At 41.2% G+C, this 23,274-nt stretch overlaps 2 protein-coding genes across 6 annotated transcripts; one reads left to right on the top strand and one right to left on the bottom strand.

Annotated features, from left to right (window-relative positions):
• Positions 1-13: 13 nt before the first annotated feature.
• plpbp (pyridoxal phosphate binding protein) lies at positions 14-14,312 on the top strand. 4 transcript variants are annotated; one of them, XM_014134401.2, is made up of 9 exons: positions 52-133; positions 1,127-1,232; positions 5,448-5,555; positions 10,248-10,283; positions 10,376-10,451; positions 10,632-10,772; positions 12,693-12,835; positions 12,933-13,031; positions 13,198-14,169. In XM_014134401.2, the coding sequence occupies exons 3-9, from the start codon at positions 5,505-5,507 to the stop codon at positions 13,351-13,353; spliced, it is 702 nt and encodes a 233-aa protein (XP_013989876.1). In that variant the 5' UTR covers positions 52-133; positions 1,127-1,232; positions 5,448-5,504; the 3' UTR covers positions 13,354-14,169.
• tmed4 (transmembrane p24 trafficking protein 4) lies at positions 14,246-18,201 on the bottom strand. 2 transcript variants are annotated; one of them, XM_014134417.2, is made up of 5 exons: positions 17,949-18,201; positions 17,510-17,610; positions 17,070-17,195; positions 16,424-16,570; positions 14,246-15,892 (listed from the first exon to the last, which is right to left on the bottom strand). In XM_014134417.2, the coding sequence occupies exons 1-5, from the start codon at positions 18,085-18,087 to the stop codon at positions 15,743-15,745; spliced, it is 663 nt and encodes a 220-aa protein (XP_013989892.1). In that variant the 5' UTR covers positions 18,088-18,201; the 3' UTR covers positions 14,246-15,742. The 2 variants fall into 2 exon arrangements, with proteins under 2 accessions (XP_013989892.1, XP_045548873.1); XM_045692917.1 differs by lacking the exon at positions 14,246-15,892 and adding an exon at positions 15,966-16,295.
• Between the last annotated feature and the right edge of the window lie 5,073 nt (positions 18,202-23,274).

Below are 23,274 nucleotides of genomic sequence, written 5' to 3'. Positions count from 1 at the left end.
GATCACCTCGCTGTTGCTTACGCACAGTCGGTAGATTGAGGGTATGTGGAAAGTAGGAATGTCGGAGGAGGTTGGAAAAGCGTTACAAGCGGTGGTAGACAGGGTAAATCAAGCCGCGGCACGTCGACCCAAGGTAAATCCAGTTTAATTTAATCTTGGGAAGAACCGGTGTATCTACTTTAGATGGTCATGTCGTGAGAAATGGGCTTATATAAGTGTCGAGGGTCGGTGGACCAGTTATGCAAGGAAAAACACCAACCTTTGGATTGAGGACTCACACCATAACATTCACATTACATACTGATTATTTTACGGCAAACTCTTTAAAGGCGCGCGCTGCATGCATGCAACCGGTTTGCGCGTGGAGGGTTGTAGACGATCTGCTGCTTTTATCATTTTGATGTAAACGTTGCAAAACATTTCTTCCATCAACTTCCGTTCACTCCTGATCGTAAGGGATGAACGTTTTGATTGGTTCATTTGAAACCATCCCACCACCATTCGAAAACACTAGGTAAACTAGAAGTTGGTAGACTCCTTCCAAAATTCAAATTGACGGAATCAGACCACACATGCATAGAAATTAGATGGAGCTACTGTCAATTCCAGCCAGGGTTCATTAAATTATTCAGGCAAATTCACAGCTGCACACTTTTGTTTTTATTTCACCTTTATTTAACCAGGTAGGCTAGTTGAGAATATCTCATTTACAACTGCGACCTGGCCAAGATAGAGCAAAGCAGTGCAGCACAAACAACAGAGTTACACATGGAATAGTCAAACATACAGTCAATAATACAGTAGGAAAAAAGGTCTATATACAGTGTGTGCAAATGAGGTAGGATACTGGAGGTAAGGCAATAAATAGGCCATAGTGGTGAAATAATTACAGTATAGCAATTGAACACTGGAGTGATAGATGTGCAGAAGATGAGTGTACAAGTAGAGATATTGGAGTGCAAAGAAGCAAAAATAGATACCAGTATGGGGATGAGGTAGATAGATGGGCTGTTTACAGATGGGCTATGTACAGGTGCAGTGATCTGTGAGCTGCTCTGACAGCTGGTGCTTAAAGCTAGTGAGGGAGATATGAGTCTCCAGCTTCAGTGATTTTTTTTTTTTACAGTTTGTTCCAGTCATTGGCAGCAGAGAACTGGAAGGAAAGGCGGCCGAAGGAGGAGTTGGCTTTAGGGGTGACCAGTGAAATATACCTGCTGGAGTGTGTGCTACGGGTGGGTGCTGCTATGGTGACCAGTGAGCTGAGATAAGGCGGGGCTTTACCTAGCAGAGACTTATAGATGACCTGGAGCCAGTGGGTTTGGCGACGAATATGAAGCGAGGGCTAGCCAATGAGAGCATACAGGTTGCAGTGGTGGGTAGTATATGTGGCTTTGGTGACAAAACGGATGGCACTGTGATAGACTGCATCCAATTTACTGAGTAGGGTGTCGGAGGCCATTTTGTAAATGACATCGCCGAAGTCAAGGATTGGTAGGATAGTTTAACGAGGGTATGTTTGGCAGCATGAGTGAAGGATGCTTTGTTGCGAAATAGGAAGCTGATTCTAGATTTAATTTTGGATTGGAGATGCTTAATGTGAGTCTGGAAGGAGAGTTTACAGTCTAACCAGACACCTAGGTGTTTGTAGTTGTCCACATATTCTAGGTCAGAACCGTCCAGAGTAGTGATGCTGGGCGGGCGGGCAGGGGTGGGCAGTGATCGGTTGAAGAGCATGCATTTAGTTTTACTTGCATTTAAGAGCAGTTGGAGGCCACGGAAGGAGAGTTGTATGGCATTCAAGCTCATCTGGAGGTTAGTTAACACAGTGTCATAAGAAGGGCCAGAAGTATGCAGGATGGTGTTGTCTGCGTAGAGGTGGATCAGAGAATCACCAGCAGCAAGAGCGACATCATTGATGTATACAGAGAAAAGAGTCGGCCCGAGGATTGAACCCTGTGGCACCCCCATAGAGACTGCCAGAGGTCCGGACAACAGGCCCTCCGATTTGACACACTGAACTCTATCAGAGAAGTAGTTGGTGAACCAGGCGAGGCAGTCATTTGAGAAACCAACGCTGTTAAGTCTGCCAATGAGAATGTGGTGATTGACGGAGTCGAAAGCCTTGGCCAGGTCGATGAATACAGCTGCACAGAATTGTCTCTTGTAGATGGCGGTTATGATATCGTTTAGGACCTTGAGCGTGGCTGAGGTGCACCCATGACCAGCTCGGAAACCAGAGTGCATAGCGGAGTAGGTATGGTGGGATTCGAAATGGTTGCTCATCTGTTTGTTAACTTGGCTTTCGAAGACCTTAGAAAAGCAGGGTAGGATAGATATAGGTCTGTGGCAGTTTGGGTCTAGAGTGTCTCCCCCTTTGAAGAGGGGGATGACCGCGGCAGCTTTCCAATCTTTGGGGATCTCAGACGATACGAAAGAGGGGTTAAACAGGCTAGTAATAGGGTTTGCAACAATTTCGGCGGATAATTTTAGAAAGAGAGGGTCCAGATTGTCTAGCCCGTCTGATTTGTAGGGGGTCCAGATTTTGCAGCTCATTCAGAACGTCAGCTATCTGGATTTGGGCGAAGGAGAAATGGGGGAGGCTTGGGCAAGTTGCTGTGGGGGGTGCAGGGCTGTTGACCGGGGTAGGGATAGCCAGGTGGAAAGCATGGCCAGCTGTAGAAAAATGATTATTGAAATTCTCAATTATCGTGGATTTATTGGTGGTGACAGTGTTTCCTAGCCTCAGTGCAGTGGGCAGCTGGGAGGTGGTGCTCTTATTTTCCATGGACTTTACAGTGACCCAGAACTTTTTGGAGTTTGTGCTACAGGATGCAAATTTCTGTTTGAAAAAGCTAGCCTTTGCTTTCCTAACTGCCTGTCTATATTGGTTCCTAACTTCCTTGAAAAGTTGCATATCACGGGGGCTATTCGAAGCTAATGCAGTATGCCACAGGATGTTTTTGTGCTGGTCAAGGGCAGTCAGGTCTGGAGTGAACCAGGGGCTATATCTCTTCCTGGTTCTACATTTTTTGAATGGGGCATGCTTATTTAAGATGGTGAGGAAAGCACTTTTAAAGAATAACCAGGCATCCTCTACTGACGGAATGAGGTCAATGTCCTTCCAGGATACCCGGGCCAGGTCAATTAGAAAGGCCTGCTCGCTGAAGTGTTTTAGGGAGCGTTTGACAGTGATGAGGCAGTGATCGCTGAGATCCTGGTTGAAGACAGCAGAGGGCAAGTTGGTTAGGATGACATCTATGAGGGTGCCCGTGTTCACGGATTTGGGGTTGTACCTGGTAGCTTCATTGATAATTTGAGTGAGATTGAGGGCATCAAGCTTAGATTGTAGGACAGCCGGGGTGTTAATCATGTCCCAGTTTAGGTCACCTAACAACACGAGCTCTGAAGAAAGATGGGGGGCAATCAATTCACATATGGTGTCCAGGGCACAGCTGGGGGCAGAAGGTGGTCTATAGCAAGAGGTAAAGGTGAGAGACTTGTTCCTGGAAAGGTGGATTTTTAAAAGTAGGAGCTCAAATTGTTTGGGCACAGTCCTGGATAGTAAGACAGAACTCTGCAGGCTATCTCTGCAGTAGATTGCAACTCCGCCCCCTTTGGCAGTTCTATCTTGTTGGAAAAGTTTATAGTTAGGGATGGACATTTCTGGGGTTTTGGTGGTCTTCCTAAGCCGGCAGAGTGTGCTAAGGCAGTGAATAAAACAAACTTAGAGAGGCTTCTAATGTTAACATGCATGAAACCAAGGCTTTTACGGTTACAGAAGTCATCAAAAGAGAGGGCCTGGGGAACGGGAGTGGAGCTAGGCACTGCAGGGCCTGGGTTAACCTCGACATCACCAGAGGGACAGAGGAGGAGTAGGATAAGGGTACGGCTAAAGGCTATAAGAACTGGTTGTCTATTACGTTCGGAACAGAGAGTAAAAGGAGCAGGTTTCTGGGCGCGGAAGAATAGATTCAAGGCATAATGTACAGACAAAGGTATGGTAGGATGTGAATACAGTGGAGGTAAACCTATGCACTGAGTGACGATGAGAGAGATAATGTCCCTAGAAACATAATTTAAACCATGTGAGGTCACTGCATGTGTGGGAGGTGGAACTAAAGGGTTAACTAAAGGCGTATTGAGCAGGGCTAGAGGCTCTACAGTGAAATAAGGCAATAATTATTAACCAAGACAGCAATGGACAAGGCATATTGACATTAGGGAGAGACATGCGTAGCTGAGTGATCATAGGGGTCCAGTGAGTGGTTCGGGCCGGAGACTTGGCGATTCAGGCAGCTAGTGGGCCGGGGCTAGCAGGCTAGCAAAAGGGCCTTAGAGAGACGTCGCGGCGAAGAAAGTCTGTTGTAGCCCCCTCGTGCTGTTACGTCTGCAGACGAGTCGTCGTGGATCAGCAGGGCTCCGTGTGGTAAAAGGGTCCAAGCCAATTGGTGGAATAGGTATAGTGGCCAAAGAATTTGTCCGATGGGCCTCTTAAGCTAATAGTCCGATATGCTCTAGACAGCTAGCAGATGGGCATTCAGGGGAAGTTGAGACGGAGGAGCCAGTTGATAAAGCCCCTTGGGCGAATTACGTCGGGAGTCCAGTCGTGTTGGGTCGGCGGGGGTCCAGGCCGACTGACAAAATAGGTATTATAGCCCAAGGAGTGGCTGATGGACCTCTTCGGCTAGCCGGGAGATGGGCCTAGCAAGGCTAGCTCCAGGCTAATTGGTTCTTGCTTCGGGACAGAGATGTTAGCCAGGAGTGGCCACTCGGATAGCAGCTAGCTAGCTGCGATGATCCAGGTGAAAAGGTTCAGAGCTTGCGGTAGGAATCTGGAGATATGGAGAAAAATACGTCAGATTTGCTCTGGTTTGAGTCGCACTGTGCAGACTGGCGAGAGTTGTCTGGGCTAATGGTAGCTGATGACAGCTAGCTGGCTAGTAGCTAGTTAGCTGGCTAGCTTCTGTTGGGGTTCCGGTTCAGAAGTAAAGAAATAGCAGATCCATACCACATTGGGTGAGGAGGATTGCAGGAGAGTATGTTGAGGTTAAGAATTATTTTTATTTTTTTTAAATATATGCAAAGAAAAAATATATATACATGGGACACGACAAGACGAGGACAAAAAGACATTGACTGCTATGCCATCTTGGACAAACAATGAAACATAATACAGTGTAGACAGACAAAGACGACCCTTTCAGATTTCTGTCATCTTGATTGTAAGGAAATGCCAGCATGCTAAAATAAGTGCATTTGGACAGCATATCTGGGTTGCGTTCAGGAGTGTACAATATAGTTTTCTACATGAGGCATACCTGTTCTGTATTGTGTGCCCCAATATGTCTTCCTGAATGAGCCTCAGATGTCGGCTGGGTTCATATAACACATCATTTATTTACAATATATTTTATTGCTTTTCTTTTTCCTCTGCTCTCCCACTCAAGACGTTGCCCGTGGTGCCGCCCCGCCTGGTAGCTGTAAGTAAGACGAAACCACCTGACATGGTGATCGAGGCATACCGAAAAGGACATCGCAACTTTGGTGAAAACTATGTGAGTGTTTTACTGAGTATTGTACACTGACTGGTCCTCTGTAGCTCATTTAGTAGAGTATGGTCCTCTGTAGCTCATTTAGTAGAGTATGGTCCTCTGTAGCTCAGTTAGTAGAACATGGTCCTCTGTAGCTCAGTTAGTAGAACATGGTCCTCTGTAGTTCAGTTGGTAGACCATGGTCCTCTGTAGTTCAGTTGGTAGAACATGGTTCTCTGTAGTTCAGTTGGTAGAACATGGTTCTCTGTAGTTCAGTTGGTAGAACATGGTTCTCTGTAGTTCAGTTAGTAAAACATGGTCCTCTGTAGTTCAGTTGGTAGAACATGGTTCTCTGTAGTTCAGTTGGTAGACCATGGTCCTCTGTAGTTCAGTTAGTAGAACATGGTCCTCTGTAGTTAGTAGAACATGGTCCTCTGTAGTTCAGTTAGTAGAACATGGTCCTCTGTAGTTCCGTTAGTAGACCGTGGTCCTCTGTAGTTCAGTTGGTAGAACATGGTCCTCTGTAGTTCAGTTGGTAGAACATGGTCCTCTGTAGTTCAGTTGGTAGAACATGGTCCTCTGTAGTTCAGTTAGTAGAACATGGTCCTCTGTAGTTAGTAGAACATGGTCCTCTGTAGTTCCGTTAGTAGAACATGGTCCTCTGTAGTTCCGTTAGTAGATCGTGGTCCTCTGTAGTTCAGTTAGTAGAACATGGTCCTCTGTAGTTAGTAGAACATGGTCCTCTGTAGTTCAGTTGGTAGAACATGGTCCTCTGTAGTTCAGTTAGTAGAACATGGTCCTCTGTAGTTCAGTTGGTAGACCATGGTCCTCTGTAGTTCAGTTAGTAGAACATGGTCCTCTGTAGTTAGTAGAACATGGTCCTCTGTAGTTCCGTTAGTAGAACATGGTCCTCTGTAGTTCCATTAGTAGACCGTGGTCCTCTGTAGTTCAGTTAGTAGAACATGGTCCTCTGTAGTTAGTAGAACATGGTCCTCTGTAGTTCAGTTGGTAGAACATGGTCCTCTGTAGTTCAGTTAGTAGAACATGGTCCTCTGTAGTTCAGTTAGTAGAACATGGTCCTCTGTAGTTCAGTTGGTAGAACATGGTCCTCTGTAGTTCAGTTAGAAGAACATGGTCCTCTGTAGTTCAGTTGGTAGAACATGGTCCTCTGTAGTTCAGTTAGTAGAACATGGTCCTCTGTAGTTCAGTTAGTAGAACATGGTCCTCTGTAGTTCCGTTAGTAGACCGTGGTCCTCTGTAGTTCAGTTAGTAGAACATGGTCCTCTGTAGTTCCGTTAGTAGACCGTGGTCCTCTGTAGTTCCGTTAGTAGACCGTGGTCCTCTGTAGTTCAGTTAGTAGAACGTGGTCCTCTGTAGTTCAGTTAGTAGAACATGGTCCTCTGTAGTTCAGTTGGTAGAACATGGTCCTCTGTAGTTCAGTTGGTAGAACATGGTCCTCTGTAGTTCAGTTGGTAGAACATGGTCCTCTGTAGTTCCTTTAGTAGACCGTGGTCCTCTGTAGTTCAGTTAGTAGAACGTGGTCCTCTGTAGTTCAGTTAGTAGAACGTGGTCCTCTGTAGTTCAGTTAGTAGAACATGGTCCTCTGTAGTTCAGTTGGTAGAACATGGTCCTCTGTAGTTCAGTTGGTAGAACATGGTCCTCTGTAGTTCAGTTGGTAGAACATGGTCCTCTGTAGTTCAGTTAGTAGAACGTGGTCCTCTGTAGTTCCTTTAGTAGACCGTGGTCCTCTGTAGTTCAGTTAGTAGAACGTGGTCCTCTGTAGTTCCGTTAGTAGACCGTGGTCCTCTGTAGTTCAGTTAGTAGAACGTGGTCCTCTGTAGTTCAGTTAGTAGAACGTGGTCCTCTGTAGTTCAGTTAGTAGAACGTGGTCCTCTGTAGTTCCGTTAGTAGACCATGGTCCTCTGTAGTTCAGTTGGTAGAACATGGTTCTCTGTAGTTCAGTTAGTAGAACATGGTCCTCTGTAGTTAGTAGAACATGGTCCTCTGTAGTTCAGTTAGTAGAACATGGTCCTCTGTAGTTAGTAGAACATGGTCCTCTGTAGTTCAGTTAGTAGAACATGGTCCTCTGTAGTTCCGTTAGTAGACCGTGGTCCTCTGTAGCGCTCAAACTCTAGGTGGCATTCTGTCTTCTCCCTACAGTTTTAAGCCATTAGCTTTGCCCCCGACTGACTCATGTGAACTACAATCACGACGCTCTGTTTTAACATTTAGAAACGGCAATAATAATCACTTGCGAATGCGGTTTTGCTTTCGGAATATATGGCCCTCATCTTTCATCAGCGAGAAACAATCCTTCAAATAAAAAAGATACACTTTTTGTAGCAGTTACAGATCCATACAGCTATGGAGCCTCCATTTTACTAAACTACACTCAGGGTTGGGGAGTGACGGATTACATGTAATCTGTTACATGTAAGGGATTACATAAAACAGTAACTATAATCCGTTACGTTTCCAGCAAAAAATATTGTAATCAGATTATAGATACTTTTGAAAAACTAGATGATTACTTCTAGGATTACTTTTAAATTCTGAAAGGATGTTTGGGGGAAAAAAAATCTTTGACACTTCTGTTTTCTCAATGACATTCAAATCAGCATTGAAAAAAAGGCGCAAGTTTAAGTTTGTTCCACCTGAGGGAGTCTGAACACAAGTCAGAGACCACTATGATGACACACCAAATGTGTTTGATGGATCGTGGGAAAAGAGCAGGAGTAGGCTTTTGTAGGCTACAGTCCAAGCTATGTCTTTCAATGGTGTGACTGCTGTCGGCATCCAACTTGAATAAACGCTTGGAGGTAAGAATGACAGCAGTGGTTTAGTCTACGACAATACTGACATCACTATTATTGATATCTACATAGCGCGTTGATGTGAATCACGCTGCTGCTCTCCAATTTAGCTATTTGCGCCTTACGGATTGTGGTTGTGGATGGCTGTTCACAAATGTAAGTGTGTATTTGAACCCAATAATGGTTGAATTCAAAGAGTTTAAGCTGCCTATCGATAATTGTTTTTGAAACCCGTGGACAGCCAGTGAAAAATGCTCTCTTGCGACAGCTGCATAGTGCAGATCCCAGCCTGTGGGATAAAAGTGGGGCTTTTATTGCTCAATCTAATTCATGCTGATAAAAAGTCCTAATGGACACATGCTCAAACTTGTTGTAATGGCCGTCGTCAGAATTAGAGCAAGGTGCAGCGGAGGATGTGTTCATCTTGAATGAATTTTAATACAAAAAGAGAACACTTGACAAAATGACAGCTGACAGTTCTGTCAGGTACTAACAACGAAACAGAAAGCACTAAACAGAAACAATCACCCACAAAAATCCAAAGGAAAAACAGGCTACTTATGTGTGACTCCCAATCAGCAACAACAAACTACAGCTGTGCCTGATTGGAAGCCACACGGCCAAAATCAACGAAACAAACCAACCTAGAAAAAAGAACATAGAACGCCCACCCAATGTAACACCCTGGCCTAACCAAAATAAAGAACAAAAACCTCTCTCTATGTACACTTTTGATAAACTTAAAGGGGCAATCTGTAGTTGCTACATCCATTTTTGGATTAATAAATTATATATAATATGGTAAAGATATAATTTAATCCTATAATAGTATGTAGTAGAAAGCAATGGGTTAGAAGAAGCCTACATAACCAACCCATAAAGTAAAATTTAACATACATATATGGCCAGCTATGTAAACTTTAACATTGATTTATCCTGCAATAGATGTTGTTCAGTTGCTAACATACATTTTTGTCTTCTAATGCCTCTTAAGGGGAAGGAAATCTAAAAGTAACTGAATGTAATCAGATTACGTTACTCAGTTTGGGTAATACAAAAGTTATGTTACTGATTACAATTTTGGACAGGTAACTAGTAACAGATTACATTTAGAAAGTAACCTACCCAACCCTGACTACACTGTAGCAGTTACAGATCCATACAGCCATGGAGCCTCCATCTTACTAAACTACACTGTAGCAGTTACAGATCCATACAGCTATGGAGCCTCCATCCTACTAAACTACACTATAGCAGTTACAGATCCATACAGCTATGGGTGCTTTCATCCGACGAAACCACACTTCTACTACACTTCCCGAGTTACACTTCCACACAGGTGGTTGGTAGGATGCTAGATAGCTAATTAGCACAGGTGGTCGCCTCTTCTCTTCTGTCCTTTTTCCGTAAAGAAGTGCTGTAACATGGAGATATGGACGTGTGGGAACACTAACCCTATCAAGGTGTGTATCAATGTAACCTTTTTGTTTTTAGAAAATTATTTATTGTTGATGTGAAACATAAAATCCTTGACGCGTGTTAATGTTCAGATTGAGTGTCGGGGCTCTGAAACAAAACTCCCCCGTACAGAAGACTTCTTCGTCCAGTGAGTCTTATGTGATGTAATGGAACTGAGAGTTTGCATAAAAGTCCTCTGTAGCTCAGTCGGTTGAGAATGTCGCTTTTAATGCCAGGATGGTGGCTTTGATTCCCGGGACCACCCATACGTATAATCAATGCACGCATGATTGTGAGTCGCTTTGGATAATAAAAGTCTGATAAATGGCATACGTTATATACATGATGGGAACATGTTGTACAGTTCCACATAAAACCTTTATTAGTAGTGTGAAGACATTTGCGGCTTGACTTTTTTTTTTTTCATTTTACCCCTCACTTTTAGGTGAATGAACTTGTGGACAAAGCCTCAAATCCTCAGGTTTGTTCAAAGGTTTAAGTCACCTTATTCTTTACTATATGTAATATGTCTATCCAGCAACCGCTAAAAATTATATTTCTGTTCTAACCTAGATTTTAGAATCATGCCCAGAAATCGAGTGGCATTTTATTGGCCATTTACAGAAGAATAATGTCAACAAACTTTTGGGTAAGTAATATGTCACATCTTGTGCAACATGTTATACCTCCATATCTCTAAAGCTGTTAACATCAACATCAACTCCCTGTACCCAGCGGTCCTTGTCAAAAAGCAAGCTTTTGAACAGCATTCCGTAGAAGCCTTTAGTAACACCGGCATATCTTAACTCTACTCACACACTTCCCACAGGTGTACCAAACCTGTTCATGGTGGAGACAGTGGACTCTGTCAAGTTGGCCGACAAGGTAAACAGCTCCTGGCTGCGGTTGAGAACAGCTAGTACGCAGACGTTAAAGATCATGGTTCAGATCAACACCAGTGGGGAGGAAAGTAAGTGTTCATACCAGGGGTTGGAACCCTAACATTTTTTTTCTTCGTTTTGTTCTGAACAGAACCATCATTTTTTGTTGTTGTTGTTACGTTACACTGTTCCGACCAGGAAAATAAAGTTCTGAACGGGTTCGAACCGTCAAAAAAGTACCACTTTATATCTTTCCTTTCTGTTCCTTTTTAAACCTCTGAAATATACATGTATTTTTACATGAAGCTCGTTATTAAATTACCAATCAGTGCAGATAGAGCAGTTTGCTGTGGAGTGGATAAGCGATTTAATCTGTATAGGAAAGCCGTTAAGAATACATTTTGCAGTGAAAGCATGGTTTAATCCTATTGAAAGACAAACACACACTGTGCTGCCAGTCACAGTGTAGGACATGAGATGCATCAGAAATGTTAAGGGTGAGGATGGAGGAAGCTTGCCTAGAAGCGCTGGGCATCTTGTTATGACAAGCATTATCTGAATTAGGCCCACAGAATTATACCTACGGAGCAGCGGCTTCTATGGAGGAACTTTTAATATCTTTGAACTACCTAGTTGGTTTAACGTTGGACCAGACAGAGCTAGCTAGCTAACAAGCTTGTGTGTGCAGAGCGGCACCAGAATTTGAAATAAAACATTTACCTTTTTGTAGTTAATAAATCCAATGTGAAACATGGTAACTATAGTATCAAATAGCATTGAAAAAGTAAATTCATCTCTAATTAAACATCTCTCTCTAATTTCTGAATTACACTTTGTTAGTAGGCTACAGTAACATATTCTTACATGGGGAGGGGCAGGTAGCATATACACAGACCGACTGGCAAAGATTTCTAACTGGCAGGCAGATGCTGGAATAAGTTTCTTTGTAACAGAGTGAGGGCTTTGCATAGGTGCTTTGTTGCGATTTTTGTGGGACTGGAATAAAATGCTCGGAATGTGAAATAATGTTACTAACCGGTTCCCATGCTTTTAAAATAACGGTTCTGTTCCAGAACAGCATAGATCACTTTCGTTTTCGGTTCGGGTTCTGTTCCTCAAATAATTTTGTTATTTTCCGGTTTTTGGTTCTGTTTTCTGAACCGGTTTCAACCCTTGGTTCACACACATGCAGGTTGGCATTTATTGAGATGACTCATGTACTGGAGGAAGCACTGCAGAGGTCACTAGCTGGCACAGCCACAATGTCATAAAATCAGATTTTTAACCTTAATCCTAATGCCTAACCCTGACCTTAAAATAAGACCAAAAAGCCAATTTTTTATATATTTTTTTAAACATTTCTATCTAGACAATTTTGACTTTGCAGCTGGCCCATTTAGTAGAAATCACTCAGTTCTGCCTCAAGGACAACAATCATGAAGTCAACCTGCTTCACAGACAGATACATGAACTACTGTTCTACACGGAGTGTACAAAACATTAAGAACACCTTCCTGATATTGAGTCCCCCGCCCCCATTTTGCCCTCAGAACAGCCTCAATTCTTCGGGGCATGGACTCTACAAGGTGGTGAAAGCGTTCCACGGGGATGCTGGCCCATGTTGACTCCAATGCTTCCCACAGTTGTTAAGTTGGCTGGATGTCCTTTGGGTGGTGGACCATTCTTGATATGTGAAAAACCCAGCAGCGTTGCAGTTCTTGACACAAACTGGTGTGCCTGGCACCGACTACCATAACCAAAGACAGTTAAACCTTTTTTCTTGCCCATTCACCCTCTGAATGGCACATATTCAAGGCTTAAAAATGTCTCAAGGCGTAAAATTCCTTCTTTAACCTGTCTCCTCCCCTTCATCTACACTGATTTGATGTGGATTTAACAATTGACATCAATAAGGGATCATAGCTTTCACCTGGATTCACCTGATCAGTCTAAGTTATGGAAATAGCAGGTGTTCGTAATGTTTTGGACACTGTGTATATTACCTCTAGGTAAACATGGACTGCCTCCTGATGAGACCGTGACCACAGTGAAACACATTTTATCCAAATGCTCTGCCCTACACTTCTCCGGACTCATGACCATTGGTCGCTATGGCTACGACCTAGCTGATGGCCCTAACCCAGATTTTCAGGTATTTGACTGTTATGATTACCCTAATGTTTTATGTTAAGGCTTTTGGTAAAGATCTATAGGTGTGTGTGTTAAGTCTGTTGCGCATCACCCACCAGGCTTTGCTGAGTCGGCGACAGGAAGTGTGTGCCAGTCTACAGCTGCCGCTTGAAGATGTGGAGCTTAGTATGGGCATGTCCACTGACTTCGAACACGCGGTAAGTTCCATTGTTCCAATTTTCTCAATGGCTAATACAATATGTTCTTAACATATTGTATTATCAGATATTGATTAGGCTACCCATTTGCAACTCGAATGCTCATGCTGTTTGAATAAGTTATACCCTTCTGAGGTATATCTCCTCTTCCATTTCCTCCTTTTAGATTGAGGTGGGTTCAACCAACGTGCGAGTGGGTAGTACTATTTTTGGGAATAGGGATTATCCCAACACTCCCACTCCCAGTCCAGAGAAAAAGTCCAAGGTTCCGACAGAAGAGACAGCTAAGAAGATGGAGCGTCTCACTGTGACAGAACAGTGACGTTTCTCCTTCCTACACTCACAACGGGCTGAAAAGAATTTAGTATTTTATGAGATTTTCTGGAGAGAAAAAAACAACAGCAAGTTTCCACAGTATGTCTTTATGATGTCTTTGGTTGATGTAGTAGTTTTCTACAAAACCCATTCATTTATTTGAGCATTTTTAGATGACGTTCGATCTTTTAAGTTGACATTACAAACTTCTTCTCACATTAGACATAGATTCTCATTAATCAATTGATGGTATTGGATATAAGAAGTTCCCTACCTCACATCTTGATATTGTGCCAACCCTAGATTCAATAGATACCGTTTTACACGATAACGGAAATAGAGATCATTTGGAGAGTCAAGCAGAGGTCGACTCTCTCGACTCTTATCATGACGTATGGTATTATGAGTCGATTAAATTGTTTTGTATGGTGTCAGAAATTTGACGTTTTTATAATTGATAAACCAAATTAGAAAACGGCAGGTAAAGAGTGATTCATACCATATGTTTACGTTGCCGTATTATTTCATTTTGTGTGATGTCAGTGATTCTTCTGGTCTGAATTATTTGTTGGTGCAGTAAAAGATTTAAGAATGAACCTATGCAAAGAGGAAATAGTTTAGTTTGTTCTGTTATGAGATTTTCTATCCTATAGTTATTATGGAACAATAATGCTGTAGTTACCATCAATGTAAAACTAAATCCATAACTAAGGGTGATAATGATCACATTCAGTGAATTGTATTGCAAAACATTCACTTAAACAAGATACAGGGTTAAATTGATACTGAGGAAGGTGACAAGCAATAAAATATTTATTGAAAAGAACTGTTGTGTTAAATTTTTAATAGGAAATGTAAATGAATGTTCCATAAACAAAGAACCACAGATGGGAATCAAATACTTTTTCCATTTTTATTGAGTACATTGAAATGACAGCCAACCAAAAGTAAAAACCTTAATAATGACAAATGAAAACCTTGTGACTTTATTCCTTGTTATAACACTACAGTATTGTCATTAAATATTGTATTCGCATCTTACTGATATCTAGATTGTAACCTAAACCCCTGTTCAGTTTTGAATAACTCAAGGGTATTTTATGATGGGCATTCATTTCACAACATTCAAATTTAATCTGCGCCTGATTTAATGATTAGTTGGTCTTTAAAATTTTTACAAAAATGGGGCTGTTTGGACCTCTAGAAATATAAATAATGGCATGTTTTCTGGAATGATACAGCTCTTCAACAGAAGGTAAGGTTGTGGATGCAATTCTACTTGTGAACTGGTGTTTGGACGTGAACAGGTTAGTCATTAAGATATCCCTATTATTAGCTATGTTACAATCATGTTTGTAGACTAAAACACAATATAGTCCAAATACAAGTGTTTAAACCAAAAGTATACAATTTTCAGAAAGACCAAGATCTACAAAATACTAGTAATATGGATCTTACTGCTTAGTCCAAAGTGACACAAAATGAAATTTTACTTTTGCCACTGCTTATATGTACAGTCCAACAAGGTTTATACAACAACTACACAGCAGTAGACCTAATACAACAACATGGACACAGGTGCTGCTTACTTATCACAATAATTAAAATCACTGAATAATAATGGACAATACAAAACACACTGGATGGCCTCAATTCATTTGCTTCCCAGGTTTAAAAAGGGGCAATCTGCAGTTGCTACATACATTTTTAGACTTGGAAATTAATATGTACCCATTGATTCTTGAAGAATAACTTACAAATGCCTCATGAGTTTAGTTCAACTGTTGTACCCTATCAGAACCTAAAATATAAGCTTGTTTTATGCCAATGTTTATAAACAAAGTAAATGTAAACAAACAATTTTGATCTCATAGTTGGTCAGTCCTTGAATTTATAGCTGTGACTAAAAGTTTGAGTGGTTAAATTTCTCCAGCCCTATATCCCTCAGCTGCAGATTGCCCATTTAAAGGGCAACTCCACCACTTCTCAACCTCATTCATTATCTCCAGCACAATACCAGTGTTAACATATGTGAAATGGCACATTTCTATGTTTACTAAAAAAAAATTAAGTAAAGTTCTATCCGATGACATCAAAAGTTAAAACATTTTTTAAACTTTTCAAACAGATTTGTAGTGACATGGGGAGCAAGAAACTCATTGCAGGTTTGGAAAATCACATTTTTAACTTTTAATCCACAGAAAAGCATTTTTTTAGGACCTTATCTATTTAACCACAAATGCGCTGGTTTCACACATGTACACTGAGGTTGAAAGTGGCGGAATTGCCCTTTTAAGCATCTCTACTAAATCACATCAACACCATGTCTCTCTGCCAGTCAGCTCTGTATGGGTGTGATGCCTGTCTTGAACTCAATCAGTGATGGCCTGTGAGCATTACACCAACTTCTTGGCCTCAAAGAAGCTCTTGAGGTGCTTCATCTGCCAGATGCCAGTGACGATGAGGATAAGCGTCTGAGCTATCGACCACCAAAGCACACGCTGGTTGGTGCTCTCACTTGTCATGCGGAACCGCTCCTCACGATACTGTTAAAAGAGAGACAGTCACGAGAGCATTGAAAGACAAGGAGAAGTCCTCACTATACTGTGAAGAGACACAGACAGTCACTAGAACATTGACTGTCTCCTCACAGTATAGTGGACTCCTCACTATACTGTGAAGAGACAGTCACTAGAACATTGAAAGATAAGGGGAAGTCCTCACTATACTGTGAAGAGACAGTCACTAGAACATTGAAAGATAAGGGGAAGTCCTCACTATACTGTGAAGAGGACAGTCACTAGAACATTGAAAGACAAGGAGAAGTCCTCACGATACTGTGAAGAGAGACAGTCACTAGAACATTGAAAGACAAGGAGAAGTCCTCACGATACTGTGAAGAGAGACAGTCACTAGAACATTGAAAGACAAGGAGAAGTCCTCACGATACTGTGAAGAGATAGACATTCCACAACACAGATTTGTATGACATGTTTAAATACATTTCAAGATGTATTATCATATATGTTGTGGCTTAGTTATTCAACTCAAAATGTAGACTTTATCTTTCAACTCACCCGCTGATAGTTTTGCTCTTTCTGGATTTGTTCTACCTGGTCCAGTAATTGTCGAGCTCTTAATTGCAGCTCTGTGAGCTTGTCTTTTGCTGCGATTTCAGGGTAGTTATTGGTATGTTCACCAACCTGAATATCCAGGTGGACTCTCTGTAAGATAGAACACAAGGTTATAATGTCAGACTTTTGTGTATGTATGCCGTTCAGAGGGTGAATGGGCAAGAAAAAAGATGTAAGTGCCTTCGAACAGGGTATGGTAGTCGGTGCCAGGCGCACCGGTTTGAGTGTGTTAAGAACGGCAACACGGCTGGGTTTTTCACACTCAACAGTTTCCCTGTGTGTATCAAGAATGGTCCACCACCCAAACGACATCCTGCCAACTTGACACATCTATGGGAAGCATTGGAGTCAACGTGGGCCAGCATCCCTGTGGAACGCTTTCGACACCTTGTAGAGTCCATGGCCTGACAAATTGAGTCTGTTCTGAGGGCAAAAGGGAGAGGGGGGGTGCATCTCAATATTAGGAAGGTGTTCTTAATGTTTTGTATACTCAGTGTATTTACTGCTTTATGGGAGGTGTTTTTGTTGTTGTGAGCAGAAACCTTTTCTGAACAACCCATTCTATATGAGCAACACATCCCACTCATACCAGTTTGCCACCAGCAAACAGGGCCATCTTGGTGGAGTTGGAGTGCAGGCAGATCTGATGCTCGCCTGGTGTATGGGATGTGAAGGTGAACCGTCCATCTGACCCGTACTGACGAGACAGGATGATCTAGAATAAGAAGGGTTTGGAGAGAAATAGAGACATGCCGATGAAACATACGTGGAGGCATTGTGTGCATGAAGATGTGATATTTCGATTTTTTTTCTTGTGTATATGTATTGTGTGATGCAAAATTAATTGCCTCATTGAGGGTCATTCAAGTTTTATGAATATACAAACTGTAGTGACTGTATACATTTGAGAGTGTGGTAACTTCATTTCTAATCTCTCATGGACTGACAATGTAAATTACGCTAAATTGTTGTTCTGGGTTAACCCGAGATTACATTACATCTAATCTCTTTTCTCATTGATGGACTGACCTTAGTATCTGGATCTTTGATCTCCACATGCATTCCAAGGCCAGGGGTGGCTGGGAGGAACGATCCGGTCTGCTTGTCCCACAGCTGGGTCCTGTATTTCCCTAATAATAGAGAGATGATATTTGACAAATAAAATAATTTTATGTAAACTATTCCTCATATCCTGAATAGGTGACATACTCCCATCTCAAATAACAATACACAGCACTGGCTCAACACATTAAATCATCTTCTCATCTTTTGTAGCTAGCTCAAAAACTATTTTTTATTTATTAAGAACCATGTGATAGATATTTTTCATCCATCCGACAATGACAGACAGACATGCACTAACTGACTGAATAAAAATAGCCTATGAGCCAGAAGCAGCTAGCTAACTAGCTAGCTAACGTTAACCAGCTATAGCTAACGCTAAAAAAAACATAGCTAGCTAACTTACCAATAACCATAGTTTCATCTGGAATTTCCTCTATAAAGCATTTTTTCTCCGTCTCCCCAATGTGAAAATAGAGAGCGTAACTTGGAGAGAGCCAAGCAAATAATATGATAATTCCGGCGCCAGGTACAGTGAGCATCATGTCAAAACAGCTTTGTTGTCACCATCAGCAGAGTCAGCGCAGTAGATGGGTCGTTCGCGAACAAACGGCTCTTTTTGGACGGATCTCTTTTGGTGAACGTTGGGAACCGAACCGCATCGATGAAAGAGCCGTTCATTTGGTTCCCTGATTTGCATACTGCTACTACTGCTTTTTGAGCACAAAACAAACGTTTTTCTGTAGATAATTTACAAAAGAATGATCGAAAGAGGATGAATCCTCACTGCAGATACAATAAATAGTGGAGAGAGAGCTTCAATCTAATCCGTTTGGGAGCCAAACGAGCCGGCTCTTTTACGTGAACGGAGCCGATTGAGCCGGCTCACTAAAAAGAGTCCGAATGCCCATCACTAGTAGATGCAAGCAGCTGCTGCTGTACTTTTATTTTGAAACCCAGCCGGAAGTGTTTTTTTTCTTTTCTTTTTTTAAACAGGATCGCACACTACCCAGAATGCACTTCACCGAGACAGATATTGCTGGTGTTATGAAACGAGGATATCTCGGTATCTACGAGTGCATTTTGCGGTGGGACATTATAAAGCGGTGTTTGGTTGTTGCAAAGAAAATTTGTCTGTGGCATTTAGCTACTTTTTTTTCTGATTCAAAGATATCGTCATGGCTCAGTACAAAGCAGCAACAAGCGAGGCTGGAAGAGCCATGCAGCTGATTAAAAAAAAAACGTTAATATTCTTGCATATCCAATGCTTTCCAGTTACTGAAAGCCTTCAACGTTACAGCATTACCTATTTCCACCCCTCTTAACTATCCGAATGTCTCCTGCAGGACAACATGGTCAAGTCCAACACCAATTAAAGTTCTTGGCTAAGGTGTATGTAATCTTCAGACTTCAACTGTACATCAGCTGCTCCACACCAGTAGCTCTATGAACAACATTGGACAAAACGAGGAGGTGAGCAGAACCAAGCATGAACTAGTGAGATCCTGTTGACACTTTATAGCATTTATTTGCATATTTCCGTTAGGGAGCGCCTACTCTGAAGTGCGTAAGTGCAATAACCAAATTCGTCCTGGCACTCTTTCTAAACAAATTCATTACTGTTTAGAAAATTTGACTAAGGGTAATCAACAAAACACAGTCAACTGTTTGTTACAGATTATAGTTTTGGAAACAAAACAAAAAAAATATGGACATCAAATGTTTCATTGATGAGAAACTTAGCAGAATGTCGGACAAAATTAATCTCTTCCCACTTCCGGCCACTGGGCTTACGCACACCACCATATCTGGCAAACCGGATGCTTCACATTTACACATCCTGTGAAATATCTGGCTCACCTTAGCCAAATACATTAAAACTCAGTTTTTCACAATTCCTGACATTTAATCCTAGTAAAAATTCCCTGTCTTAGGTCAGTTAGGATCACCACTTTGTTTTAAGAATGTAAAATGTCAGAATAATAGTAGAGAATTATTTCTTTCAGCTTTTATTTCTTTCATCACATTCCCAGTGGGTCAGAAGTTTACATGTCCTCAATTAGTATTTAGTAGCATTGCCTTTAAATTGTTTAATTTGGTTCAAACATTTTGTGTAGCTTTCCACAAGCTTCCCACAATAAGTTGGGTGAATTTTGTCCCATTCCTCCTGACAGAGCTGGTGTAACCGAGTCAGGTTTGTAGGCCTCCTTGCTCGCACACACTTTTTCTGTTCTGCCCACAAATGTTCTATGGGATTAAGGTCAGGGCTTTGTGATGGCCACTCCAGTACCTTGACTTTGTTGTCCTTAAGCCATTTTTCCACAACTTTGGAAGTATGCTTGGGGTCATTGTCCATTTGGAAGACCCATTTGCGACCAAGCTTTAACTTTCTGACTGATGTCTTGAGCACCCCCACAACATGATGCTGCCACCCCCATGCTTCACGGTTGGGATGGTGTTCTTCGGCTTGCAAGCGTCCCCCTTTTTCCTCCAAACATAACGATGGTCGTTATGGCCACAGTTCTATTTTTGTTTCATCAGACCAGAGGACATTTCTCCAAAAAGTATGATCTTTGTCCCCATGTGAAGTTGCAAACCGTAGTCTGTCTTTTTTTTATGGCGGTTTTGGAGCAGTGCGCTTGCTGAGCGGTCTTTCAGGTTATGTCGATATAAGACTTGTTTTACTGTGGATATAGATACTTTTGTACCCGTTTCCTCCAGCATCTTCACAGGGTCCTTTGCTGCTGTTCTGGGATTAATTTGCACTTTTCGCATCAAAGTACGTTCATCTCTAGGAGACAGAACGCGTCTCCTTCCTGAGCGGTATGACGGCTCCGTGGTCCCATGATGTTTATACTTGCGTATTATTGTCTGTACAGATGAACGTGGTACCTTCAGGCGTTTGGAAATTGCTCCCAAGGATGACCCAGACTTGTGGAGGTCTACAATTTTTTTTCTGAGGTCTTGGCTGTTTTCTTTTGATTTTCCCATGATGTCAAGCAAAGAGGCACTGAGTTTGAAGGTAGGCCTTGAAATACATCCACAGGTACACCTCCAATTGACTCAAATGATGTCAATTAGCCTATCAGAAGCTTCTAAAGCCATGACATCAATTTCTGGAAATTTCCAAGCTGTTTAAAGGCATAGTCAACTTAGTGTATGTAAACTTCTGACCCACTGGAATTGTGATACAGTGAAATAATCTGTCTGTAAACAATTGTTGGAAAAATGACTTGTGTCATGCACAAAGTAGATGTCCAAACTGACTTGCCAAAACTATAGTTTGTTAACAAAAAATGTGTGAAGTGGTTGAAAAACGAGCTTTAATAACTTCAACCTAGGTGTATGTAAACTTCCAATTTCAACTGTACCTCAAAGAGGATTTGATCATCCCCACATGTGTGCTGCTGGACTGGTTATTCCTTGATAGTTAATTACAGCTCTTCTTGATCTTAAATTGAACAATTATCTCTCTATTTTCCTGTACGTCGCAGTTAATTATCGCTCGGTGTTTTTCTTTTAGCATCACTGTTTCTATGACTTCATTGTGATGAAAGCTTGAGGCAAAAACATCAAACAAATGTGCGGTATATTGAAATATGTACATTTGTGTAAAAATAAATATGTAACTTTATTCTACCATAGGTCCACTCTTCAGCTTCGATGTCCACAAAGCCATTCGGCTGGTGAACGACGCCACCGTTGAAAAAGACAAGGTCATGTTATCTGTATTTGTTTAATCACAATTAATATACTATTCAAGTGCGTTTTTGTTACTTTCTTTGAATCAAATGTATTTGTCAGTGCAGCTATAACACTGGTGAGCCTCCTTGGTATGTCGTAGTCTGACACAGGTAAAGTGGTGCTGAGGAGCTGGTATGAGAAGAACAAGCACATCTTCCCTGCTAGTCACTGGGAGCCCTACGACCCGGAGAACAAATGGGATAAATACACCGTGTGTAGTATGTCTCTAACCTTAAAACACTGGCAATATCTATGTAGGAATATTATGATTGCTTTCTTACTTTTATCACGCTACAGTGCTGTGAAAAAGTATTTGCCCCTTCCTGATTTTTTTAAAAACTTTGTTTCTCATCTGTACCTGAATTTCTTTGGATGGTGGCATGATGTCTTGCTTTTTGAGATCTTTTGGCCTACTTCACTTTGTCAGACAGGTTCTATTTAAGTTATTTCTTGATTCAACAGGTCTGGCAGTAATCAGGCCTGGGTGTGGCTAGTAAAATTGAACTCGGCTTTCCAAAAAATGTGATTAACCACAGTAAATTCATGATTTAACAAGGGGGGGGCAATTACTTTGTCACATAGGGCCATGAAGGTTCGGATAGCTTTTTCCCTTAATAATTAAAATGATAACTTAACTGCATTTTGTGTTTACTTGGGTTATCTTTGTGTAATATAAAAATGTGTTTGATGATCTGAAACACTTAAGTGTGACAAATGTGCAAAAAAAATAAGAAATCAGGAAGAGGGCAAATACTTTTTCACAGCACTGTATGTGATTGGTATAGTAGGTTTTTATTTACGGCTCTCTGGCTGTTTCTCTTTTGTCTCTCATTTTCTCACACGCCCAAATTAATAATCAAAAGAATGTTGCATCAATTGCTCGATTTTTTTTTTTATTATTATCATGCCTCGTGGCTATAGCCGTCTTCAAACCGCAACAACAGGATTGCTTCATAGGCATGCTCCACATGACGACGAATGGGTGTCCGTTTTTAAAGTGCTGCATGCATGGGCCTGTTCACTTTCAGTTAGTTCATAAAACATGTCAGAAATGGCTGAGGCAACTCGAAAATAGGCCTATTTAATAATTGTAGTGAAAATTGTGTTATTAGGTAAAAAAATTGATATAAAGTTGGGAGGTTGATTGTAAAACGTGCAGTAATTTCTTGTTTTTTTTACATCTGCTGAAAATATTGCCTTCAGGATCATTCTGGAGCCAGATTTTATTTTCGTGTTTTACTATTAATGTTTTTTATTTTTTTATTTTTTTCCAACCTTTATTTAACCAGGTAGGCAAGTTGAGAACAAGTTCTCATTTACAATTGTGACCTGGCAAAGCAGTTTGACACATACAACAACACAGAGTTACACATGGAGTAAAACAAACATACAGTCAATAATACAGTAGAAAAATACGTCTATATACAATGTGAGCAAATGAGGTGAGATAAGGGAGGTAAAGGCAAAAAAGGCCATGGTGGCAAAGTAAATACAATATAGCAAGTAAAACACTGGAATGGTAGATTTGTAGTAGAAGAAAGTGCAAAGTAGAAATAGTGGGGTGCAAAGGAGCAAAATAAATACAGTAGGGGAAGAGGTAGTTGTTTGGGCTACATTATAGATGGGCTATGTATTGTCAGATGCATTCTCCTTTCAGATGAATACATTGCATTAACTTTAAAACATTAGGTTACTCTTCATTGTTACTCCTCTACCTTTTAATTTAAATTCCCCAAAGTGTTGTTGCCTAAATCATGAAACCATAGTGATCTCTTTACCAATAACATAACAGTTCTGTTGAAGAAATATTCCCATTTGAAGTCCTATGAAAATATGTGATCCTATTTATTTAAAAAAATACAAATAAACCTTCACTTGGATGCTGTCCACTGTGTTGATATAAATTAGATTATATCAACTTGATTTATTTATATTATTAAAAAATATATATTTTAATTTGTCCTTGTCTGTTGTTTTTAAGTGTCTTG

This window comes from Salmo salar, chromosome ssa13 (genome assembly GCF_905237065.1).
Source record: "Salmo salar chromosome ssa13, Ssal_v3.1, whole genome shotgun sequence".
NCBI lineage: Eukaryota > Metazoa > Chordata > Actinopteri > Salmoniformes > Salmonidae > Salmo > Salmo salar.
This window is presented reverse-complemented; position numbering and strand designations above follow the sequence as displayed.

Coding starts and splice junctions, on each gene's coding strand:
- plpbp (XM_014134400.2), top strand. CDS start 44: ATGTGGAAAGTAGGAATGTCGGAGGAGGTTGGAAAAGCGTTACAAGCG. Junction 10,284..10,375: donor ACAAAGCCTCAAATCCTCAG/GTTTGTTCAAAG, acceptor GTTCTAACCTAG/ATTTTAGAATCATGCCCAGA. Junction 10,452..10,631: donor TAATGTCAACAAACTTTTGG/GTAAGTAATATG, acceptor CACTTCCCACAG/GTGTACCAAACCTGTTCATG.
- tmed4 (XM_014134417.2), bottom strand. CDS start 18,087: ATGATGCTCACTGTACCTGGCGCCGGAATTATCATATTATTTGCTTGG. Junction 17,196..17,509: donor TCAAAGATCCAGATACTAAG/GTCAGTCCATCA, acceptor TTCTTATTCTAG/ATCATCCTGTCTCGTCAGTA. Junction 16,571..17,069: donor TGTTTGCTGGTGGCAAACTG/GTATGAGTGGGA, acceptor TCTATCTTACAG/AGAGTCCACCTGGATATTCA.